Here is a 23,342-nt window from a genome sequence, read left to right as displayed (position 1 = left end):
AGTGCATGCATGAACCATTGTGTGTGTGTGAGAGAGAGACACGTATCTGACCTACAATGTATTAGTGTGTTCAGATAGCTATATTCAATTAGTAATAATTAAATAACTGCTATAATAATAGGATATAATAAAGTTAGGGATATATGTACCACAAATATTTACCACCATCCCCTTCATCGCCACCACCATCATCATTACCATCACTCACCCAGCGCTTTGAGAAGCTCCTCGAAGTTCTCCGAGTTCTTCATCTTCCAGGTACCAGCGAAGTCAGGGATTTTGCGCTCCATCTTTTTCTAAACTGATTGTTTTACTCTCCAACTCTTCCCTCTTTTCAATCAGTGCGGGGTCTCGAGGTGGTCGGTAGTCCTCTCTCCCTAACCGGCTAAGAGGTGATCTGGATTGGATTTAGACGTTCCGGTCCCGCTAGTTTTGCCCCCTCAGCAGGTTGTGACCGTGTGTCTCTCAACTGTTTGACTGAGGTGGCTGTCAGTGCCCTAATCCAACCCTCTCTCTGTCTCTCTATCTCGCTGATCCCTATCTCGCCTATGCGTCAGTGCACGTTATGAGCGGTTGCGCTATGAATGGATGGAATGGAAAACTAGCCACTTCCTTTGACCGCTGATAACATGCCCACTTTCACACTCAGACACGCCCGACCCACGTCTGTCATGTCCAGGAGCCAACCGGAATCGCCTATGGTTCCTAAACCCCGCCACGACCACGCCCTGAGAGAACATGTGCGTTCCAGGACCTCCCAGCTGAGCCACTTGTCACGCCTCTTTATCCCGCGCACCTTTAATGTGCCAATGGAGTGACCGCGCCCTAGACGCACGCGCACAAGGGCATAACTTCTTGGAAACATTATTTTATGAGGTGCAATATATTATTTAATTTGTGGTGTTTGTCAGACACGTGGTTCGTGGTTGAAGCCATTGTGTTGTAATTGAAACCGGAAAAACTGTTCTGAGTGCCAGTTTCGGATTTAGCCAATTTATCGTTGGCATGGATGTAGTGTTGAGTGTCAAGGAAGTCAGGTACCAGTCCGTGTGTTGATGTAGGGGAGATAGAGAGAGACTTGGTGGTTCAATTCTTGGAGATGATCGAGGGCCAGCGATTGGATGGAATGTTGAGAATATTTCCCACAAGTTCACCTCACCCCCCCTTCTCCATTCTTCCGCACTCCCTCTTCCCCCAGCGCCGCAGCGATGTGTCATAAAAATAAAAGAGGTGGTAACGGGATACAGCCACTGGCCTCGACCAGCGGGCTATCTATTTAACCTGACTCGCGTGCAGAAACATACCGAACTCGCGAGAGAGCAAGAAAGAGACATGAGAGGTGTTTCATATGTTTCCCATGCCAATAAATCCATTTGAATTGAATTGAGAGAGATAGATTTTTATTTATTGTCTATTTCACTTTCTTTGGCAATGTAAACATGTGTTTCCCATGCCAATAAAGCCCTTTGAATTGAGTTGAGACACACAAACAGACTAACACAAACCCCACAGAGCCTCAGGACAGAAACACAATTAGACCCAACCAAATCAAGAGAAAACAAAAATATAATTACTTGACACATTGGAAAGAATTATAAAAAAAACTGACCAAATCGAATGCTATTTGGCCCTAAACAGAGGGCGGAATACCTGACCACTGTGACTGACACAAATTTAAGAAAAGCTTTGCCTATGTTTAGACTCAGTGAGCATAGCCTTGCTATTGAGAAAGGCCGCCATAGGCAGACCTGGCTCTAAAGAAAAACAGGCTATGTGCTCACTGCCCACAAAATGAGGAGGAAACTGAGCTGCACTTCCTCCTCCTGTGAAATGTATGACCATACTAGATACACATATTTCGCTCAGATTACTGAGACCCACAAAGAATTCCAAAACAAATCCAATTTTGATCAACTCCCAATTGGGTGTAATTCCACAGTGTGCCATCACAGCAGCAAGATTTGTGACCTGTTGCCACAAGAAAAGTGCAACCTGTGAAGAACAAACATCATTGTAAATACAAACCATATATGAAACTCATTTATGTTTATTTATTTTCCTTTTTATACTATTTGCACATCGTGACAACACTGTATATAGACATAATATGACATTTGAAATGTCTCTATGCCTATTCATTTGTGAGTGTGTTTACTGTTCATTTTTTTATTATTTATTTCACTTTTGTGAGTGTGTTTACTGTTCATTTTTAAATTATTTATTTCACTTTTGTTTCTTGTCTATTTCACTTGCTTTGGCGATGTAAACATATGTTTCCCATGCCAATAAAGCCCTTTGAATTGAGAGAGAGCAGGAGTTGGAGAGAAGGGCAGGGAGCGGTAGCCTGTCAGTGCCTTTGGTGTTGCCACCCGCTGTTCGGTGGAAGAAAGGGGTGAGAGGGAGAAGAGTGAGGGGGGTATTTGGCACAGAGCTCCAGGCGAGGCTCGTGCTGGGGAGGGGGGTCGGACTGAGGGTTCTAATAAAGACACACACTGTATGATGGATGACTGCAGGACAAAGGGGACGTTGACTATTGACTCTTGATGGATGATCCCATCCACTACACTGCACGCTGGATTAACTGGAGGGTAACCGTGGCGACCAAGGGGGCACTCCCCGGAAACCACACGCACTTAGAGCCCCACAGACACCACCTCACACATGTCCACATCCGTCTGATATAGACACTTTGGCTAACCGCACAGGGAATACTTTACCATCGCCGCGGAGTTGTAATCTAACCTGCAAATGTACGTTTATATAACTATCTGGTAATGTAATACACTTTTTATGCAGAGGCCGTCTGTCCAAGGAACACAATCCAACGCCTCGAATAGAGAGTTGTTTAGTTTGTAGTGAACAAAGCGCACTGCTTGTGTTTCAGCTGTTGGCAATGATGGCTGGAGATGAGTGATATTGGACTCACTACGCCACCACATGCATCATCCACTGCCCCCGACACACACACGCACACACACACACACACACACACACACACACACACACACACACACACACACACACACACACACACACACACACACACACACAGACACTGCAGCATGTCCACACAAGTTCCTCCTCTTGTCCAACAGCAGACACGAGTCATTAGCCACACTTATCAGTTTTCTAATCTATCCATACATCTATCTCTCCATTTGTACTTTCTTCTTCTCTCTTTCTCTGTGTCACTCATAACTCTTTCAGGTTTTGCTCGTTGCGGTGGCTAGTACCTGTTAACTCTTTGGGTGACGTACATTAACCGTGATTAAAACAGAAAACCACATTATAATCAAGATGAAGTTTATAATAATTGTCAAGCATGGTAGTAGCATTTTGTCGCAAAAAGAAGACTTGCAATAATTTGAATGAAGAGTTTTATTGCCACTATTGTTCTTGGTGGTCACATGAATTCAGACCACAACATTGTCATGGTCATATATAATAAGGTGTGAGAGATGCGGCTGGTATTGTGCTGTATATTTATGCAGATCATTTGGCCAGTGTGATATGATCCTTAGTGACCTAGTTAGCCTACAGTGTGCATGAATCAAGCCCACAACCCCAGCAGTTTAACCAACACATGTTCAAAGTGTTGGAACTAAGTTGCCTGCACCGGTTGGCACAGATAGGATCAGCTATTCATCTTACATCCACAATCCTAACCTTTAGAAATAGGGGGGACAAAACTGATCTTAGATCAGTGTGTAGGGAAACGTTATCCCAGCAGTGGAACGAGGGGTTGATACAGCCTTGTGAATGTGTGTGTGTGTGTGGGATGTGGCACGTCAGCACGTGATGACAAAGCAGCCCTCAGCATTCATCTGCACTCAACCATGCAATCGTCCTCTCAAACGTTCTCTTATTCTTTCTCCTTCTCTCCCTCCTCTGCTTCTCCTTTACCTCACAAACTTTCTCCCTCCCCTCTCTACTTCTCCTTTACCTCACAAACTTTCTCCCTCCCCTCTCTACTTCTCCTTTACCTCACAAACTTTCTCCCTCCCCTCTCTACTTCTCCTTTACCTCACAAACTTTCTCCCTCCCCTCTCTACTTCTCCTTTACCTCACAAACTTTCTCCCTCCCCTCTCTACTTCTCCTTTACCTCACAAACTTTCTCCCTCCCCTCCTCCCTCCCTCCGTTCCTCTTGCTTTTATTCTTTTGTGCTGGTGTGACATTCCTCAAGCATTTTGAGGAGAGTGAGGGAGAGGGGGAAGACAGAAGTGGAGAGGAGAAGGGGAGTGAAAGGGAGAAGAGAGAGAGAGTCAGGTCATTTGTTAGCTCATTGTTTACCTGTAGAAAAGCAAAGGAGTTTGAGTCAGCAGAGAGAGAGAAAGAATGAGAGATCAAAGGCAAACAGAGAGTAACAGAGATGGAGTGAAAGAGAGACGTATGGAAGGAAGAAGACAGAGATGGACAGGTACTAGAGAAGAATAAAGAGAGACTGGTAAACAGAGGGATGGTGACAGATGTAAAAGGAGACTCCTGATTCTTCTGAGGCATACGGAAATATTTTCCGCCTCATTGTCAAATTTCTGCAAATTTTTCCCTCTCTCTCTCCTCTCTCTCTATCCCTCCCTCCCTCCCTCTCTCCCTCCCTTCCCCCCTCCTCTCAGCCCCTTCTCAGTGTTCTCTCCTTTCTTCTCACCCCTCTTTATCTTGCCAAGAACAGTATTGGTAAGTGATATCTCCAATCTGTCAACTCATACAACCCCAAGCTGAACTACGCAGACACACACTCCTAACATTCATCAACATTCATGCCATAATAATCAGTGCCTTTTACCTGTTCAGAACAACGTTGCCAATGAGGCCTTATAACTATAGGGTTTTTCCAGGTCAGTTTATCCAGGTCAGGTCACATAGTCAGAAACAACTCAGGGCCCTATACAGTGAGGGGGAAAAGTATTTGATCCCCTGCTGATTTTGTACGTTTGCCCACTGACAAAGAAATGATCCGTCTATAATTTTAATGGTAGGTTTATTTGAACAGTGAGAGACAGAATAACAACAAATAAATCCAGAAAAACTCTTGTCAAAAATGTTATAAATTGATTTGCATTTTAATGAGGGAAATAAGTATTTGACCCCTGTGCAAAACATGACTTAGTACTTGGTGGCAAAACCCTTGTTGGCAATCACAGAGGTCAGACGTTTCTTGTAGTTGGCCACCAGGTTTGCACACATCTCAGGAGGGATTTTGTCCCACTCCTCTTTGCAGATCTTCTCCAAGTCATTAAGGTTTTGAGGCTGACGTTTGGCAACTCGAACCTTCAGCTGCCTCCACAGATTTCCTATGGGATTAAGGTCTGGAGACTGGCTGGGCAACTCCAGGACCTTAATGTGCTTCTTCTTGAGCCATTCCTTTAATGTGTTTTGGGTCATTGTCATGCTGGAATACCCATCCACGACCCATTTTCAATGCCCTGGCTGAGGAAAGGGGGTTCTCACCCAAGATTTGATGGTACATGGCCCCGTCCATCGTCCCTTTGATGCGGCGAAGTTGTCCTGTCCCCTTAGCAGAAAAACACCCCCAAAGCATAATGTTTCCACCTCCATGTTTGACGGTGGGGATGGTGTTCTTGGGGTCATAGGCAGCATTCCTCCTACTCCAAACACGGTGAGTTGAGTTGATGCCAAAGAGCTCCATTTTGGTCTCATCTGACCACAACACTTTCACCCAGTTGTCCTCTGAATCATTCAGATGTTCATTGGCAAACTTCAGATGGGCATGTATATGTGCTTTCTTGAGCAGGGGGACCTTACGGGCGCTGCAGGACATCAGTCCTTCACGGCATAGTGTGTTACCAATTGTTTTCTTGGTGACTATGGTCCCAGCTGCCTTGAGATCATTGACAAGATCCTCCCGTGTAGTTCTGGGCTGATTCCTCACCGTTCTCATGATCATTGCAACTCCACAAGGTGAGATCTTGCATGGAGCCCCAGGCCGAGGGAGATTGACAGTTCTTTTGTGTTTCTTCCATTTGCGAATAATCGCACCAACTGTTGTCACCTTCTCACCAAGCTGCTTGGCGATGGTCTTGTAGCCCATTCCAGCCTTGTGTAGGTCTACAATCTTGTCCCTGACATCCTTGGAGAGCTCTTTGGTCTTGGCCATGGTGGAGAGTTTGGAATCTGATTGATTGATTGCTTTTGTGGACAGGTGTCTTTTATACAGGTAACAAACTGAGATTAGGAGCACTTCCTTTAAGAGTGTGCTCCTAATCTCAGCTCGTTACCTGTATAAAAGACACCTGGGTGTTACGGTTTTCTTCTGTCGAAGGAGAGTCGGACCAAAATGCAGCGTGGTAAGTTAGATACATGTTTAATAGCGAAGAAAAAACAAACAAAACAAAAACAACAAACGGAACGTGAAAACCTATACAGCCTATCTGGTGACAACTAACACAAAGACAGGAACAATCACCCACCAAACACTCAAAGAATATGGCTGCCTAAATATGGTTCCCAATCAGAGACAACGAGAATCACCTGCCTCTGATTGAGAACCGCCTCAGGCAACCATAGACTATGCTAGAACACCCCACTAAGCCACAATCCCAAAACCTACGAAAAACCCCAATACACAAACACACCACAAAATAAACCCATGTCACACCCTGGCCTGACCAAATAAATAAAGAAAACACAAAATACTAAGACCAGGGCGTGACACTGGGAGCCAGAAATCTTTCTGATTGAGAGGGGGTCAAATACTTATTTCCCTCATTAAAATGCAAATAAATGTATAACATTTTTGACAAGAGTTTTTCTGGATTTTGTTGTTGTTATTCTGTCTCTCACTGTTCAAATAAACCTACCATTACAATTATAGACTGATCATTTCTTTGTCAGTGGGAAAACGTACAAAATCAGCAGGGGATCAAATACTTTTCCCCCTCACTGTAGGTACAACTGGCTGACTGATATTTCTCAGTCTTGACCCCACCATCTCTGGTTCTCCCTCCCTCCCTCCCTCCCTCCCTCCCTCCCTCCCTCCCTCCCTCCCTCCCTCCCTCCCTCCCTCCCTCCCTCCCTCCCCCTCCCTCCCTCCCTCCCTCCCTCCCTCCCTCCCTCCCTCCCTCCCTCCCTCCCTCCCTCCCTCATCACCTCCTCTTTTATTGGGACCCTTTTCTCCCCTCTGTCATTATAACTCAAAATCCCTCTCCTATCCTTTCATTTCCACCCTCTCCTCCTTTACTGTTTTACTTCCTTCCCTCTCTCCTCCTGTCTCCCTCTCTCCTCCTGTCTCCCTCTCTCCTCCTGTCTCCCTCTCTCCTCCTGTCTCCCTCTCTCCTTCTGTCTCCCTCTCTCCTCCTGTCTCCCTCTCTCCTCCTGTCTCCCTCTCTCCTTCTGTCTCCCTCTCTCCTCCTGTCTCCCTCTCTCCTCCTGCATCCCTCTCTCCTTCTGTCTCCCTCTCTCCTCCAGTCTCCCTCTCTCCTCCTGTCTTCCTCTCTCCTACAGTCTCCCTCTCTCCTCCGGTCTCCCTCTCTCCTCCTGTCTCCCTCTCTCCTCCTGTCTCCCTCTCTCCTTCTGTCTCCCTCTCTCCTCCTGTCTCCCTCTCTCCTCCTGTCTCCCTCTCTCCTCCTGTCTCCCTCTCTCCTCCTGCATCCCTCTCTCCTTCTGTCTCCCTCTCTCCTCCTGTCTCCCTCTCTCCTCCTGCATCCCTCTCTCCTCCTGTCTCCCTCTCTCCTCCTGTCTCCCTCTCTCCTCCTGTCTCCCTCTCTCCTCCTGCATCCCTCTCTCCTCCTGTCTCCCTCTCTCCTCCTGTCTCCCTCTCTCCTCCTGCATCCCTCTCTCCTTCTGTCTCCCTCTCTCCTCCAGTCTCCCTCTCTCCTCCTGTCTTCCTCTCTCCTACAGTCTCCCTCTCTCCTCCGGTCTCCCTCTCTCCTCCTGTCTCCCTCTCTCCTCCTGTCTCCCTCTCTCCTCCTGTATCCCTCTCTCCTTCTGTCTCCCTCTCTCCTCCTGTCTCCCTCTCTCCTCCTGTCTCCCTCTCATTCAAATCAGGCTCAGTCTTGTGTCAACACTCTCCCCCCTAGGAACTCTAACAGATTACCATTCCCTATCTCCACTGTGACTTCCTCTTCTCCCTGGTATCACTTCCTGGTTCCCCCTCAGTCAAATGACACAGGGTTCCACTCCACTCTAATAGAATGGTTAGAATGGACTTGGCTCATACGGACTTCTATTTACATTGCAGCAGAGAAGGATGTATATGCAGAGTAGACAGTCATCAGGGTCATATAGACGTATGGTTCTGGATAGTCTCTGTCAGTTCTATGGTGGTTCTGAAGCTCTCTCTTACTCACAGCCTCCCAAGCTCCTTGAATGACTGAATGGGGAGTGTGTGTCAGGCTGAGCATGGGTGTCTGTGTCTGTGACCGTATGTGTACTGCCAGCCTGCAGTAAAGACACACGTCTGTGGCCGTATGTGTACTGCCAGCCTGCAGTAAAGACACACATCTGTGGCCGTATGTGTACTGCCAGCCTGCAGTAAAGACACACGTCTGTGGCCGTATGTGTACTGCCAGCCTGCAGTAAAGACACACGTCTGTGGCCGTATGTGTACTGCCAGCCTGCAGTAAAGACACACGTCTGTGGCTGTATGTGTACTGCCAGCCTCCAGTAAAGACACACGTCTGTGGCCGTATGTGTACTGCCAGCCTCCAGTAAAGACACACGTCTGTGGCCGTATGTGTACTGCCAGCCTCCAGTAAAGACACACGTCTGTGGCCGTATGTGTACTGCCAGCCTGCAGTAAAGACACACGTCTGTGGCCGTATGTGTACTGCCAGCCTCCAGTAAAGACACACGTCTGTGGCCGTATGTGTACTGCCAGCCTCCAGTAAAGACACACGTCTGTGGCCGTATGTGTACTGCCAGCCTGCAGTAAAGACACACGTCTGTGGCCGTATGTGTACTGCCAGCCTGCAGTAAAGTCACACGTCTGTGGCCGTATGTGTACTGCCAGCCTGCAGTAAAGTCACACGTCTGTGACCGTATGTGTACTGCCAGCCTGCAGTAAAGACACACGTCTGTGGCCGTATGTGTACTGCCAGCCTGCAGTAAAGACACACGTCTGTGACCGTATGTGTACTGCCAGACTGCAGTAAAGACACACGTCTGTGGCCGTATGTGTACTGCCAGCCTGCAGTAAAGACACACGTCTGTGCCGTTCTCCACTTTATCATCCAGTTGACCCCCAGTAAAACCAGTCACCCCGGTAACCCCACCAGAGATGAACTTGACCCTGACCTATACAGCCTTTGACCCCTGACCTTCATTACCGCCTTTATTCTCACAGGAAACCACTGAGAGCCACACACACATATACACACTGAACTCTGAACCCTGAACCCCATTACTTGCTTCTAATTCTAGAGAATGCTACTGAGAGATGGTTGTTCCTCTATTCCGATTCAGAGAGAGAGAGAGAGAGAGAGAGAGAGAGAGAGAGAGAGAGAGAGAGAGAGAGAGAGAGAGAGAGAGAGAGAGAGAGAGAGAGAGAGAGAGAGAGCACGAGAGAGAGAGAGAGAGAGAGAGAGAGAGAGAGAGCATGAGATCTGACTTTCCTGTAAATATGTCTGTTTGTTTCTGATAGCTGAGGTTTATCCCACTGTAGCACAAGTAAACTCATTCACCCACACAGCACAAACACACACGCGCACACACACAAACAGCAGCAGTGACTCTTTAGCTCGTTGGGTTGCTGGCAGGCTGACCCTGCATGTGGGTTTGATTAGAGAAGAGGATGGCAGAGTTTTAACGACACAAGGAGCAAGAATAAAAGAGAGAGATGGGGGTGAAGTTGAGCTGAAAGAAAGAGGGGGAGAGTCTACAGATAGAAGACAGACCGTCAGGAAGAAAGTATGAAAGGACTCCCTAGTGGCACAGCGGTCGAAGGCTACAGGCATCAGTGCTACAGGCATCACTACAGACACACTGGTTCGATTTCAGGCTGTATCACAACCGGACGTGATTGAAAGTGCCTTTGGGTGGCACTCAATTGGTCCAACGTCATCGGGGTTTGGTCGGTCTACACCGTCATTGTAAATTAGAATTAGTCCTTAACTGGCTTGCCTAGTTAAATTTAAAAAACGAAAGAGAGAGAGGGACTATGCTACTGAAAATGAAATGTCAACCTCACTGAACATAAGGTGATTGAACCATAGTGTGTGTAGAAACCTCACTCTGCCAAACATTTGTGTTGTGGATCAGTGATTATTTTCTCTGTCAATTGAAAAGGTGAGAAAATGTTCTTAAAGTAAATCAAGGCCAGACCTGTGTGAAAGACTGTGTGTGTGTGTGTATGTTTGCGCGCGCGTGTATGTTTGTGTGGGTGTTTCAGTGTACAGGATCTGTGGGTGTGTGTATGTTTGTGTGTGTGTTTCAGTGTACAAGATCTGTGGGTGTGTGTGTGTTTCAGTGTACAGGATCTGTGCGTGTGTGTATATTTGTGTGTGTGTTTCAGTGTACAGGATCTGTGGGTGTGTGTATGTTTGTGTGTGTGTTTCAGTGTACAAGATCTGTGGGTGTGTGTGTGTGTGTTTCAGTGTACAGGATCTGTGGGTGTGTGTATGTTTGTGTGTGTTTCAGTGTACAGGATCTGTGGGTGTGTGTATGTGTGTGTGTGTGTTTCAGTGTACAGGATCTGTGGGTGTGTGTATGTTTGTGTGTGTTTCAGTGTACAGGATCTGTGGGTGTGTGTATGTGTGTGTTTCAGTGTACAGGATCTGTGGGTGTGTGTATGTGTGTGTGTGTTTCAGTGTACAGGATCTGTGGGTGGGTGTATGTGTGTGTGTGTGTTTCAGTGTACAGGATCTGTGGGTGTGTGTATGTGTGTGTGTGTTTCAGTGTACAGGATCTGTGGGTGTGTGTATGTGTGTGTGTGTGTTTCAGTGTACAGGATCTGTGGGTGTGTGTATGTGTGTGTGTGTTTCAGTGTACAGGATCTGTGGGTGTGTGTATGTGTGTGTGTGTGTTTCAGTGTACAGGATATGTGGGTGTGTGTATGTGTGTGTGTGTTTCAGTGTACAGGATCTGTGGGTGTGTGTATGTGTGTGTGTGTTTCAGTGTACAGGATCTGTGGGTGTGTGTATGTGTGTGTGTGTTTCAGTGTACAGGATCTGTGGGTGTGTGTATGTGTGTGTGTGTGTTTCAGTGTACAGGATATGTGGGTGTGTGTATGTGTGTGTGTGTTTCAGTGTACAGGATCTGTGGGTGTGTGTTGAAATGTGTCTGCTAAACATTTGTTTCTGGTTTATCCTCCTGGGTAGAATCTTATCTTACAGGAATTAGTCAGAGAATAATAGAGGATACTGGAGACGGTTCTCTGGGACTTCCCAACCACACAAACACTTACCACAAACACACACACACACACACACACACACACACACACACACACACACACACACACACACACACACACACACACACACACACACACACACACACACACACACACACACACACACACACACACACACACACACACACCATCTAATTTCCTGCCCCCGTCTCTTTGTGGTTCAAATTATCACCCTCATTTGTTATGAGCTAGTCTGGACAGAGGGAGAACAGGAGGAGGGCAGGAGGGAGAGCTGGAGGGAGAGCAGGGGGAAGACATGAGGGTGAGCAGGACGGGGAGCAGGAGGGGTGAGTAGGAGGGAGATTAGGAGGGAGATCAGATGGGGGAGTATGAGGGAGATTAGGAGAGAGATCAGATGGGGGAGTAGGAGGGAGATTCAGAGGGAGAGAAAAAAAGAGGGAGAGCAGAAGGGAGAGGCATTTAGGGGGAGAGGAGGAGGGGTGAATTGAGCGATAGAAGTAGAAGTTGCCCTTTGGGACAGATCTAGGATCAGCTTACCCTCCCCAAATCCTAACCTTATTTGTTAGGGGTAATTTGTGAATTGCACTCGATTACATTGTTCTCAACAATGAGACAGTGAGGAGGAGGGGTGGATGAAGGGAGAAGAGGAGGAGGGGTGGATGAAGGGAGAAGAGGAGGAGGGGGATGAAGGGAGAAGAGGAGGAGGGGATGAAGGGAGAAGAGGAGGAGGGGGGATGAAGGGAGAAGAGGAGGGGGGGATGAAGGGAGAAGAGGAGGAGGGGGGATGAAGGGAGAAGAGGAGGAGGGGTGGATGAAGGGAGAAGAGGAGGAGGGGTGGATGAAGGGAGAAGAGGAGGAGGGGGGATGAAGGGAGAAGAGGAGGAGATGGGATGAAGGGAGAAGAGGAGGAGGGGGATGAAGGGAGAAGAGGAGGAGGGGGATGAAGGGAGAAGAGGAGGGGGATGAAGGGAGAATAGGAGGAGGGGGATGAAGGGAGAAGAGGAGGAGGGGGATGAAGGGAGACGAGGAGGAGGGGATGAAGGGAGAAGAGGAGGAGTGGGGATGAAGGGAGAAGAGGAGGAGGGGGATGAAGGGAGAAGAGGAGGAGGGGTGGATGAAGGGAGAAGAGGAGGAGGGGTGGATGAAGGGAGAAGAGGAGGAGATGGGATGAAGGGAGAAGAGGAGGAGGGGGATGAAGGGAGAAGAGGAGGAGGGGGATGAAGGGAGAAGAGGAGGGGGATGAAGGGAGAATAGGAGGAGGGGGATGAAGGGAGAAGAGGAGGAGGGGGATGAAGGGAGACGAGGAGGAGGGGGATGAAGGGAGAAGAGGAGGAGTGGGGATGAAGGGAGAAGAGGAGGAGGGGGATGAAGGGAGAAGAGGAGGAGGGGGGGATGAAGGGAGAAGAGGAGGAGGGGGGATGAAGGGAGAAGAGAAGGAGCGGGATGAAGGGAGAAGAGGAGGGAAATATAATGAGAGGAGGAGATAGAGAAGACTCTGGAGAGAAAGACAAGAACAGAATGAACAACATGGGAGGGGGGAGAGGTAGAGTGAACCACTGAGGAAAACTGAGAAGAAAAACAAACAGTGTTTCCCATGCTCTCACCTCCTTTACATGCTGCAGTTTTCATTACTTAGATTTTTTTCTTTAACTCGAAAAAGGTTCAATAAAAGTGCAGGCCAGTTTTTATCACCTCAACAACCTCCACCCCTCCTCTCCCTGCACCCCCCCACCCTCTTCCTCTCCCTGCACCCCTCCTCCATCCCTCAACATCCACCCTCCTCCACCCCTCAACCTCCACCCTCCTCCATCCCTCAACCTCCACCCTCCTCCACCCTCCTCCATCCCTCAACCTCCACCCTCCTCCACCCCTCATCTCTCCACCCTCCACCACCCCTCAACCTCCGCCCTCCTCCATCCCTCATCTCTCCACCCTCCACCACCCCTCAACCTCCACCCTCCTCCATCCATCATCTCTCCACCCTCCTTTCTCTGCACCCCTCCACCCTCCTCCTCTGCCTGCACCCCTCCACCCTCCTCCTCTCCCTGCACTCCTCCTCACTCCTCCTCTGCCTGCACCCCTTCACCCTCCTCCTCTGCCTTACACCCCTCCCCCTCCTCCTCTAGCTGCACCCCTCCACCCTCCTCCTCTGTCTTACACCCCTCCACCCCCTCCTCTCCCTCCATCCCGCCACCATCCTCCTCTCCCTGCACCCCTCCACCCTCCACCCTCCTCCTCTCCCTCCATCCCTCCACCGTCCTCTCCCTGCACCCCTCCACCCTCCTCCTCTCCCGCCATCCCTCCTCCTCTCCCTCCATCTCTCCACCCCCTCCTCTCCCCTGCACCCCTCCTCCTCTCCCTGCACCCCCACCCTCTTCCTCTCCCTGCACCCCTCCTCCATCCCTCATCCCTCAAAATCCATCCTCCTCCACCCTTCAACCTCCACCCTCCTCCATCCCTCAACCTCCACCGTCCTCCACCCTCCTCCATCCCTCAACCTCCACCCTCCTCCATCCCTCAACCTCCACCCTCCTCCACCCTCCTCCATCCCTCAACCTCCACCTTCCTCCATCCCTCAACCTCCACCCTCCACGACCCCTCAACCTCCACCCTCCTTCATCCATCATCTCTCCACCCTCCTTTCTCTGCCACCCCTCCACCCTCCTCCTCTGCCTGCACCCCTCCACCCTCCTCCTCTCCCTGCACTCCTCCTCACTCCTCCTCTGCCTGCACCCCTTCACCCTCCTCCTCTGCCTTACACCCCTCCCCCTCCTCTAGCTGCACCCCTCTGCCTTACACCCCTCCACCCCCCTCCTCTCCCTCCATCCCTCCACCGTCCTCCTCTCCCTGCACCCCTCCACCCTCCTCCTCTCCCTCCATCCCTCCACCGTCCTCCTCTCCCTGCACCCCTCCACCCGCCTCCTCTCCCTCCATCCCTCCTCCTCTCCCGCCATCCCTCCTCCTCTCCCTCCATCTCTCCACCCTCCTCCTCTCCCTGCACCCTCCACCCTCCTCCTCTCCCTGCACCCCTCCACCCTCCTCCTCTGCCTGCACGCCTCCACCCTCCTCCTCTGCCTGCACGCCTCCACCCTCCTCCTCTCCCTGCACTCCTCCTCACTCCTCCTCTGCCTGCACCCCTTCACCCTCCTCCTCTGCCTTACACCCCTCCCCCTCCCTCCTCTAGCTGCACCCCTCCACCCTCCTCCTCTGCCTTACACCCCTCCACCCTCCTCCTCTCCCTCCATCCCTCCACCGTCCTCCTCTCCCTGCACCCCTCCACCCTCCTCCTCTCCCTCCATCTCTCCACCCTCCTCCTCTCCCTGCACCCCTCCACCCTCCTCCTCTCCCTCCATCCCTCCTCCTCTGCCTGCACCCCTCCACCCTCCTCTTCCTGCACCCCTCCACCCTCCTCCTCTCCCTCATCCCTCCTCCTCTCCCTGCACCCCTCCACCCTCCTCCTCTCCCTCCATCCCTCCTCCCTGCTCCTCTCCCTGCATCCCTCCACCCTCCTCCTCTCCCTCCATCTCTCCACCATCCTCTTCTCCCTGCACCCCTCCATCCCTCCACCCTCCTCTGTTTCCTCCATCTCTCAACTCCTCCATTATATCTCACTCTGCACTCATTATTTTATTCTTCTCATAGCTTTTTCTCTTTTCTCTCAGTGAACGATTGTTTCCTGCTTTTGCTTTTTTCTTATTTTGTGTATGTGCCCCGCACTCTTGTGTGTGTGTGTATGTGTGTGTGCGTGTGTATGTGTGTGTGTGTATGCGTGTGTGTGTTTTGCCCTCTGATGTCATGGTTGTGTTATGACCAGTGCTCAACAGTCAACCTCTGACCGTTGCAAGTCTTCATGGGAGTTCTGACTGTACTAGATTCTGACCCTATAATGACTGTTTTGTTTCACCTCACTGTGACTCGGAATAGATATAGACTGTGACAGTACGCAAATAACCAGTTTTGTGTGTGTGACACCATAAGTCTCTCTGCAGGTTGTTTTCACAGATATCACCGACACCAGATATCTGCATGTTACTATTCAGTGCACAGATTCATGACAATCCCACGCCATTGCATTTATCATCAGTGGACTACTTGGTGAGATGCTCTCTCGGTGAACTAAGACTGACGGTACGTTGGTCCTGTGATTTGTCCATGACCGGGTGAGTTACCCTGGAGCCAACAAAGAAAGGATGGAGACGGACAAAGGGTCATGGAAAAAGTGAAAGAAAGCTGATTTCTTAAACAGAAAAGAAACATTCCTGTTCCATTGAAGACAATGGAGTCACATGAAGGGGAGAGAGAGCGAGAAGAATAGAGGTGCATGGAGGGGTAAAAGAGAGAGAGAAGAATAGAGGTGCATGGAGGGGTAAAAGAGAGAGAGAAGAATAGAGGTGCATGGAGGGGTAAAAGAGAGAGAGAAGAATAGAGGTGCATGGAGGGGTAAAAGAGAGCGAGAAGAATAGAGGTGCATGGAGGGGTAAAAGAGAGAGAGAAGAATAGAGGTGCATGGAGGGGTAAAAGAGAGAGCGAGAAGAATAGAGGTGCATGGAGGGGTAAAAGAGAGAGAGAAGAATAGAGGTGCATGGAGGGGTAAAAGAGAGAGCGAGAAGAATAGAGGTGCATGGAGGGGTAAAAGAGAGAGAGACGAATAGAGGTGCATGGAGGGGTAAAAGAGAGAGCGAGAAGAATAGAGGTGCATGGAGGGGTAAGAGAGAGAGAGAGAGAAGAATAGAGGTGCATGGAGGGGTAAAAGAGAGAGAGAAGAATAGAGGTGCATGGAGGGGTAAAAGAGAGAGAGAGAAGAATAGAGGTGCATGGAGGGGTAAAAGAGAGAGAGAGAAGAATAGAGGTGCATGGAGGGGCTAAAAGAGAGAGAGAGAAGAATAGAGGTGCATGGAGGGGTAAAAGAGAGAGAGAGAGAAGAATAGAGGTGCATGGAGGGGTAAAAGAGAGAGAGAGAAGAATAGAGGTGCATGGAGAGGTAAAAGAGAGAGAGAGAGAAGAATAGAGGTGCATGGAGGGGTAAAAGAGAGAGAGAGAAGAATAGAGGTGCATGGAGGGGTAATAGAGAGAGAGAGAGAGAGAAGAAGAATAGAGGTGCATGGAGGGGTAAAAGAGAGAGAGAGAGAAGAATAGAGGTGCATGGAGGGGTAAGAGAGAGAGAGAGAGAGAGAAAGAATAGAGGTGCTTGGAGGGGTAAAAGAGAGAGAGAGAGAAAGAATAGAGGTGCATGGAGGGGGTAAGAGAGAGAGAGAGAGAAGAATAGAGGTGCATGGAGGGGTAAAAGAGAGAGAGAGAGAAGAATAGAGGTGCATGGAGGGGTAAGAGAGAGAGAGAGATGGAGAGAGAGAGAAGAATAGAGGTGCATGGAGGGGTAAAAGAGAGAGAGAGAGAAGAATAGAGGTGCATGGAGGGGTAAAAGAGAGAGAGAGAGAGAGAGAGAAGAATAGAGGTGCATGGAGGGGTAAAAGAGAGAGAGAGAGAAGAATAGAGGTGCATGGAGGGGTAAGAGAGAGAGAGAGAGAGAAGAATAGATGTGCATGGAGGGGTAAAAGAGAGAGAGAGAATAATAGAGGTGCATGGAGGGGTAAAAGAGAGAGAGCGAGAAGAATAGAGGTGCATGGAGGGGTAAAAGAGAGAGAGAGAAGAATAGAGGTGCATGGAGGGGTAAGAGAGAGAGAGAGAAGAATAGAGGTGCATGGAGGGGTAAGAGAGAGAGAGAAGAATAGAGGTGCATGGAGGGGTAAAAGACAGAGCGAGAAGAATAGAGGTGCATGGAGGGGTAAAAGAGAGAGAGAGAGAAGAATAGAGGTGCATGGAGGGGTAAGAGAGAGAGAGAGAAGAATAGAGGTGCATGGAGGGGTAAAAGAGAGAGAGAGAAGAATAGAGGTGCATGGAGGGGTAAAAGAGAGAGAGCGAGAAGAATAGAGGTGCATGGAGGGGTAAAAGAGAGAGAGAGAAGAATAGAGGTGCATGGAGGGGTAAAAGAGAGAGAGAGAAGAATAGAGGTGCATGGAGGGGTAAAAGAGAGAGAAGAATAGAGGTGCATGGAGGGGTAAAGAGAGAGAGAGAAGAATAGAGGTGCATGGAGGGGTAAAAGACAGAGCGAGAAGAATAGAGGTGCATGGAGGGGTAAAAGAGAGAGAGAGAAGAATAGAGGAGCATGGAGGGGTAAAAGAGAGAGAGAGAAGAATAGAGGTGCATGGAGGGGTAAAAGAGAGAGAGAAGAATAGAGGTGCATGGAGGGGTAAAAGAGAGATAGCGAGAAGAATAGAGGTGCATGGAGGGGTAAAAGAGAGAGAGAGAAGAATAGAGGTGCATGGAGGGGTAAAAGAGAGAGAGAGAAGAATAGAGGTGCATGGAGGGGTAAAAGAGAGAGAGAGAAGAATAGAATAGTGCATGGAGGGGTAAGAGAGAGAGAGAGAAGAATAGAGGTGCATGGAGGGGTAAGAAAGAGAGAGAAGAATAGAGGTGCATGGAGGGGTAAAAGACAGAGCGAGAAGAATAGAGGTGCATGGAGGGGTAAAAGAGAGAGAGAGAGCAGAATAGAGGTGCATGGAGGGGTAAGAGAGAGAGAGAAGAAGAATAGAGGTGCATGGAGGGGTAAAAGAGAGAGAGAGAAGAATAGAGGTGCATGGAGGGGTAAAAGAGAGAGAGAGAAGAATAGAGGTGCATGGAGGGGTAAAAGAGAGAGAGAGAAGAATAGAGGTGCATGGAGGGGTAAAAGAGAGAGAGAGAAGAATAGAGGTGCATGGAGGGGCTAAAAGAGAGAGAGAAAGAATAGAGGTGCATGGAGGGGTAAAAGAGAGAGAGAGAAGAATAGAGGTGCATGGAGGGGTAAAAGAGAGAGAGAGAAGAATAGAGGTGCATGGAGGGGTAAAAGAGAGAGAGAGAAGAATAGAGGTGCATGGAGGGGTAAAAGAGAGAGAGAGAAGAATAGAGGTGCATGGAGGGGTAAAAGAGAGAGAGAGAGAAGAATAGAGGTGCATGGAGGGGTAAGAGAGAGAGAGAGAATAGAGGTGCATGGAGAAGAATAGAGGTGCATGGAGGGGTAAAAGAGAGAGAGAGAAGAATAGAGGTGCATGGAGGGGTAAAAGAGAGAGAGAGAAGAATAGAGGTGGAGGGGTAAAAGGAGGGGAATAAATGGAGAAAAGAGAGAGAGAGAAGAATAGAGGTGCATGGAGGGGTAAAAAGAGAGAGAGAAGAATAGAGGTGCATGGAGGGCAAAAGAGAGAGAGAGAAGAATAGAGGTGCATGGAGGGGTAAAAGAGAGAGAGAGAAGAATAGAGGTGCATGGAGGGGTAAGAGAGAGAGAGAAAGAATAGAGGTGCATGGAGGGGTAAAAGAGAGAGAGAGAGAAGAATAGAGGTGCATGGAGGGGTAAAAGAGAGAGAGAGAAGAATAGAGGTGCATGGAGGGGTAAAAGAATAGAGGTGCATGGAGAAAAGAATAATAGAATAGGTGCATGGAGGGGTAAAAGAGAGAGAGAGAAGAATAGAGGAATAGAGGTGCATGGAGGGGTAAAAGAGAGAGAGAGAGAAGAATAGAGGTGCATGGAGGGGTAAGAGAGAGAGAGAGAAGAATAGAGGTGCATGGAGGGGCAAAAGAGAGAGAGAGAAAGAATAGAGGCATGGAGGGGTAAAAGGAGGGAATAGTGGAAAAGAGAGAGAGAGAAGAATAGAGGTGCATGGAGGGGTAAAAGAGAAGCATGGAGGGGAGGGGTAAAAGAGAGAGAGAGAAGAATAGAGGTGCATGGAGGGGTAAAAGAGAGAGAGAGAAGAATAGAGGTGCATGGAGGGGTAAAAGAGAGAGAGAGAAGAATAGAGGTGCATGGAGGGGTAAAAGACAGAGCGAGAAGAATAGAGGTGCATGGAGGGGTAAAAGAGAGAGAGAGAAATAGAGAAGCATGGAGGGGTAAAAGAGAGAGAGAGAAGAATAGAGGTGCATGGAGGGGTAAAAGAGAGAGAGAGAAGAATAGAGGTGCATGGAGGGGTAAAAGAGAGAGAGCGAGAAGAATAGAGGTGCATGGAGGGTAAAAGAGAGAGAGAGAAGAATAGAGGTGCATGGAGGGGGAGGGAGAGAGAGAGAGAAGAATAGAGGTGCATGGAGGGGTAAAAGAGAGAGAGAGAAGAATAGAGGTGCATGGAGGGGTAAAGAGAGAGAGAAGAATAGAGGTGCATGGAGGGGTAAGAAAGAGAGAGAGAAAGAATAGAGGTGCATGGAGGGGTAAAAGAGAGAGAGAGAAGAATAGAGGTGCATGGAGGGGTAAAAGAGAGAGAGAGAGAAGAATAGAGGTGGAGGGTATGGAGGGGTAAGAGAGAGAGAGAGAAGAATAGAGGTGCATGGAGGGGTAAAAGAATAGAGGTGCATGAGAGAGAAGAATAGAGGTGCATGGAGGGGAAAAAGAGGGGCAGAGAGAGAAGAATAGAGGTGCATGGAGGGGTAAAAGAGAGAGAGAGAAGAATAGAGGTGCATGGAGGGGTAAAAGAGAGAGAGAGAAGAATAGAGGTGCATGGAGGGGTAAAAGAGAGAGAGAGAAGAATAGAGGTGCATGGAGGGGGAGGGGTAAAAGAGAGAGAGAGAAGAATAGAGGTGCATGGAGGGGTAAAAGAGAGAGAGAGAAGAATAGAGGTGCATGGAGGGGTAAAAGAGAGAGAGAGAAAAGAGAGGTGCATGGAGGGGTAAAAGAGAGAGAGAGAAGAATAGAGGTGCATGGAGGGGTAAAAGAGAGAGGAGAAAGAATAGAGGTGCATGGAGGGGTAAAAGAGAGAGAGAGAAGAATAGAGGTGCATGGAGGGGCAAAAGAGAGAGAGAGAAGAATAGAGGTGCATGGAGGGGCAAAAGAGAGAGAAGAAGAATAGAGGTGCATGGAGGGGAGAAGAATAGAGGTGCAAAAAGAGAGAGAGAAGAATAGAGGTGCATGGAGGGGTAAAAGAGAGAGAGAGAGAAGAATAGAGGTGCATGGAGGGGTAAAAGAGAGAGAGAGAAGAATAGAGGTGCATGGAGGGGTAAAAGAGAGAGAGAGAAGAATAGAGGTGCATGGAGGGGTAAAAGAGAGAGAGAGAAGAATAGAGGTGCATGGAGGGGTAAAAGAGAGAGAGAGAAGAATAGAGGTGCATGGAGGGGTAAAAGAGAGAGAGAAGAATAGAGGTGCATGGAGGGGAAAAAGAGAGAGAGAAAAGAAGAATAGAGGTGCATGGAGGGGTAAAAGAGAGAGAGAAGAATAGAGGTCATGTGCATGGAGGGGTAAAAGAGAGAGAGAGAAGAATAGAGGTGCATGGAGGGGTAAAAGAGAGAGAGAAAGAATAGAGGTGCATGGAGGGGTAAAAGAGAGAGAGAGAAGAATAGAGGTGCATGGAGGGGTAAAAGGGGTAAAGAGAGAGAAAGAATAGAGGTGGAGGGGTAAAAGGAGGGAAGAATAAAAGAGAGAGAGAGAAGAATAGAGGTGGAGGGGCAAAAGGAGGAGAGAAGAATAAAAGAGGAGGGGTAAAAGAGAGAGAGAAAGAATAGAGGTGCATGGAGGGGTAAAAGAGAGAATAGAGATGGAGGGTAGAATAGAGGTGCATGGAGGGGTAAAAGAGAGAGAGAGAGAATAGAGGTGCATGGAGGGGTAAAAGAGAGAGAGAGAGAATAGAATGGAGGGCAAAAAGGGGAGAAGAATAAAAGAGGAGAAAAGAGAGAAGAATAGAGGGGCATGGAGGGGTAAAAGAGAGAGAGAGAGAAGAATAGAGGTGCATGGAGGGGTAAAAGAGAAAGAGAGAGAGAAGAATAGAGGTGCATGGAGGGGTAAAAGAGAGAGAGAGAAGAATAGAGGTGCATGGAGGGGTAAAAGAGAGAGAGAGAAGAATAGAGGTGCATGGAGGGGTAAAAGAGAGAGAGAGAAGAATAGAGGTGCATGGAGGGGTAAAAGAGAGAGAGAGAAGAATAGAGGTGCATGGAGGGGGGTAAAAGAGAGAGAGAGAAGAAAAGAGAGAGAAAAGAGAAGAAAGAATAGAGGTGCATGGAGGGGTAAAAGAGAGAGAGAGAAGAATAGAGGTGCATGGAGGGGTAAAAGAGAGAGAGAGAAGAATAGAGGTGCATGGAGGGGTAAAAGAGAGAGAGAGAGAAGAATAGAGGTGCATGGAGGGGTAAAAGAGAGAGAGAGAAGAATAGAGGTGCATGGAGGGGTAAAAGAGAGAGAGAGAAGAAGAGAGAAGAATAGAGGTGCATGGAGGGGCAAAAATGGAGGGGGAGGGGCAAAAGAGAGAGAGAGAGAAGAATAGAAGAGTGCATGGAGGGGTAAAAGAGAGAGAGAGAAGAATAGAGGTGCATGGAGGGGTAAAAGAGAGAGAGAGAAGAATAGAGGTGCATGGAGGGGTAAAAGAGAGAGAGAAGAATAGAGGTGCATGGAGGGGTAAAAGAGAGAGAGAGAAAGAATAGAGGTGCATGGAGGGGTAAAAGAAGAGAGAGAAGAATAGAGGTGCATGGAGGGGTAAAAAGAGAGAGAGAGAGAAGAATAGAGGTGCATGGAGGGGTAAAAGAGAGAGAGAGAAGAATAGAGGTGCATGGAGGGGGTAAAAGAGAGAGAGAGAAGAATAGAGGTGCATGGAGGGGTAAAAGAGAGAGAGAGAAGAATAGAGGTGCATGGAGGGGTAAAAGAGAGAATAGAGAGAAGAAGAGAAGAATAGAGGTGCATGGAGGGGTAAAAGAGAGAGAGAGAGAAGAATAGAGGTGCATGGAGGGGTAAAAGAGAGAGAGAGAAGAATAGAGGTGCATGGAGGGGTAAAAGAGAGAGAGAGAAGAATAGAGGTGCATGGAGGGGTAAAAGAGAGAGAGAGAAGAATAGAGGTGCATGGAGGGGTAAAAGAGAGAGAGAGAAGAATAGAGGTGCATGGAGGGGAAAAGAGAGAGAGAGAGAAGAATAGAGGTGCATGGAGGGGTAAAAGAGAGAGAGAGAAGAATAGAGGTGGATGGAGGGGTAAAAGAGGAGGGGTAAAAGAGAAGAATAGAGGTGCATGGAGGGGTAAAAGAGAGAGAGAGAAAGAATAGAGGTGCATGGAGGGGTAAAAGAGAGAGAGAGAGAATAGAGGTGCATGGAGGGGTAAAAGAGAGAGAGAAAGAATAGAGGTGCATGGAGGGGCAAAGAGAGAGAAAGAATAGAGGTGCATGGAGGGGTAAAAGAGAGAGAGAGAAGAATAGAGGTGCATGGAGGGGTAAAAGAGAGAGGAAGAAAGAGGTGCATGGAGAGAGAGAGAAGAATAGAGGTGCATGGAGGGGTAAAAGAGAGAGAGAGAAGAATAGAGGTGCATGGAGGGGTAAAAGAGAGAGAGAGAAGAATAGAGGTGCATGGAGGGGTAAAAGAGAGAGAGAGAGAAGAATAGAGGTGCATGGAGGGGTAAAAGAGAGAGAGAGAAGAATAGAGGTGCATGGAGGGGTAAAAGAGAGAGAGAAGAATAGAGGTGCATGGAGGGGAGAGAAGAAAGAGGTGCAGGAGGGGTAGAGAGAGAAGAATAGAGGTGCATGGAGGGGCAAAAGACAGAGAGAAGAATAAGAAAAGAGAGAAGAGAAGAATAGAGGTGCATGGAGGGGCAAAAGAGAGAGAGAGAAGAATAGAGGTATGGAGGGTAAAAGAAGAGGGGCAAAAGAGAGAAGAGAAGAATAGAGGTGCATGGAGGGGTAAAAGAGAGAGAGAGAAGAATAGAGGTGCATGGAGGGGTAAAAGAGAGAGAGAGAGAAGAATAGAGGTGCATGGAGGGGTAAAAGAGAGAGAGAGAAAGAATAGAGGTGCATGGAGGGGTAAAAGAGAGAGAGAGAAGAATAGAGGTGCATGGAGGGGCAAAAGAGAGAGAGAGAAGAGGTGCATGGAGGGGTAAAAGAGAGAGAGAGAAGAATAGGTGCATGGAGGGGTAAAAGAGAGAGAGAGAAGAATAGAGGTGCATGGAGGGGTAAAAGAGAGAGAGAGAAGAATAGAGGTGCATGGAGGGGTAAAAGAGAGAGAGAGAAGAATAGAGGTGCATGGAGGGGTAAAAGAG

General features: G+C 48.6%; 1 protein-coding gene across 1 annotated transcript in view; it reads right to left on the bottom strand.

Moving 5' to 3' along the window:
- Window positions 1-609, bottom strand: part of LOC112236964 (cellular retinoic acid-binding protein 2) — an 11,579-nt gene extending 10,970 nt beyond the window's left edge. Inside the window, exon 1 of the mRNA XM_042305104.1 lies at window positions 209-609. Coding sequence (XP_042161038.1) covers window positions 209-290 — 82 coding nt within the window. The 5' untranslated portion in view covers window positions 291-609. The remainder of the gene's footprint in view (window positions 1-208) is intronic.
- Window positions 610-23,342: the final 22,733 nt, after the last annotated feature.

The sequence above is a fragment of the Oncorhynchus tshawytscha genome, linkage group LG23 (genome assembly GCF_018296145.1).
Source record: "Oncorhynchus tshawytscha isolate Ot180627B linkage group LG23, Otsh_v2.0, whole genome shotgun sequence".
In the NCBI taxonomy this organism is placed as follows: Eukaryota; Metazoa; Chordata; class Actinopteri; order Salmoniformes; family Salmonidae; genus Oncorhynchus; species Oncorhynchus tshawytscha.
This window is presented reverse-complemented; position numbering and strand designations above follow the sequence as displayed.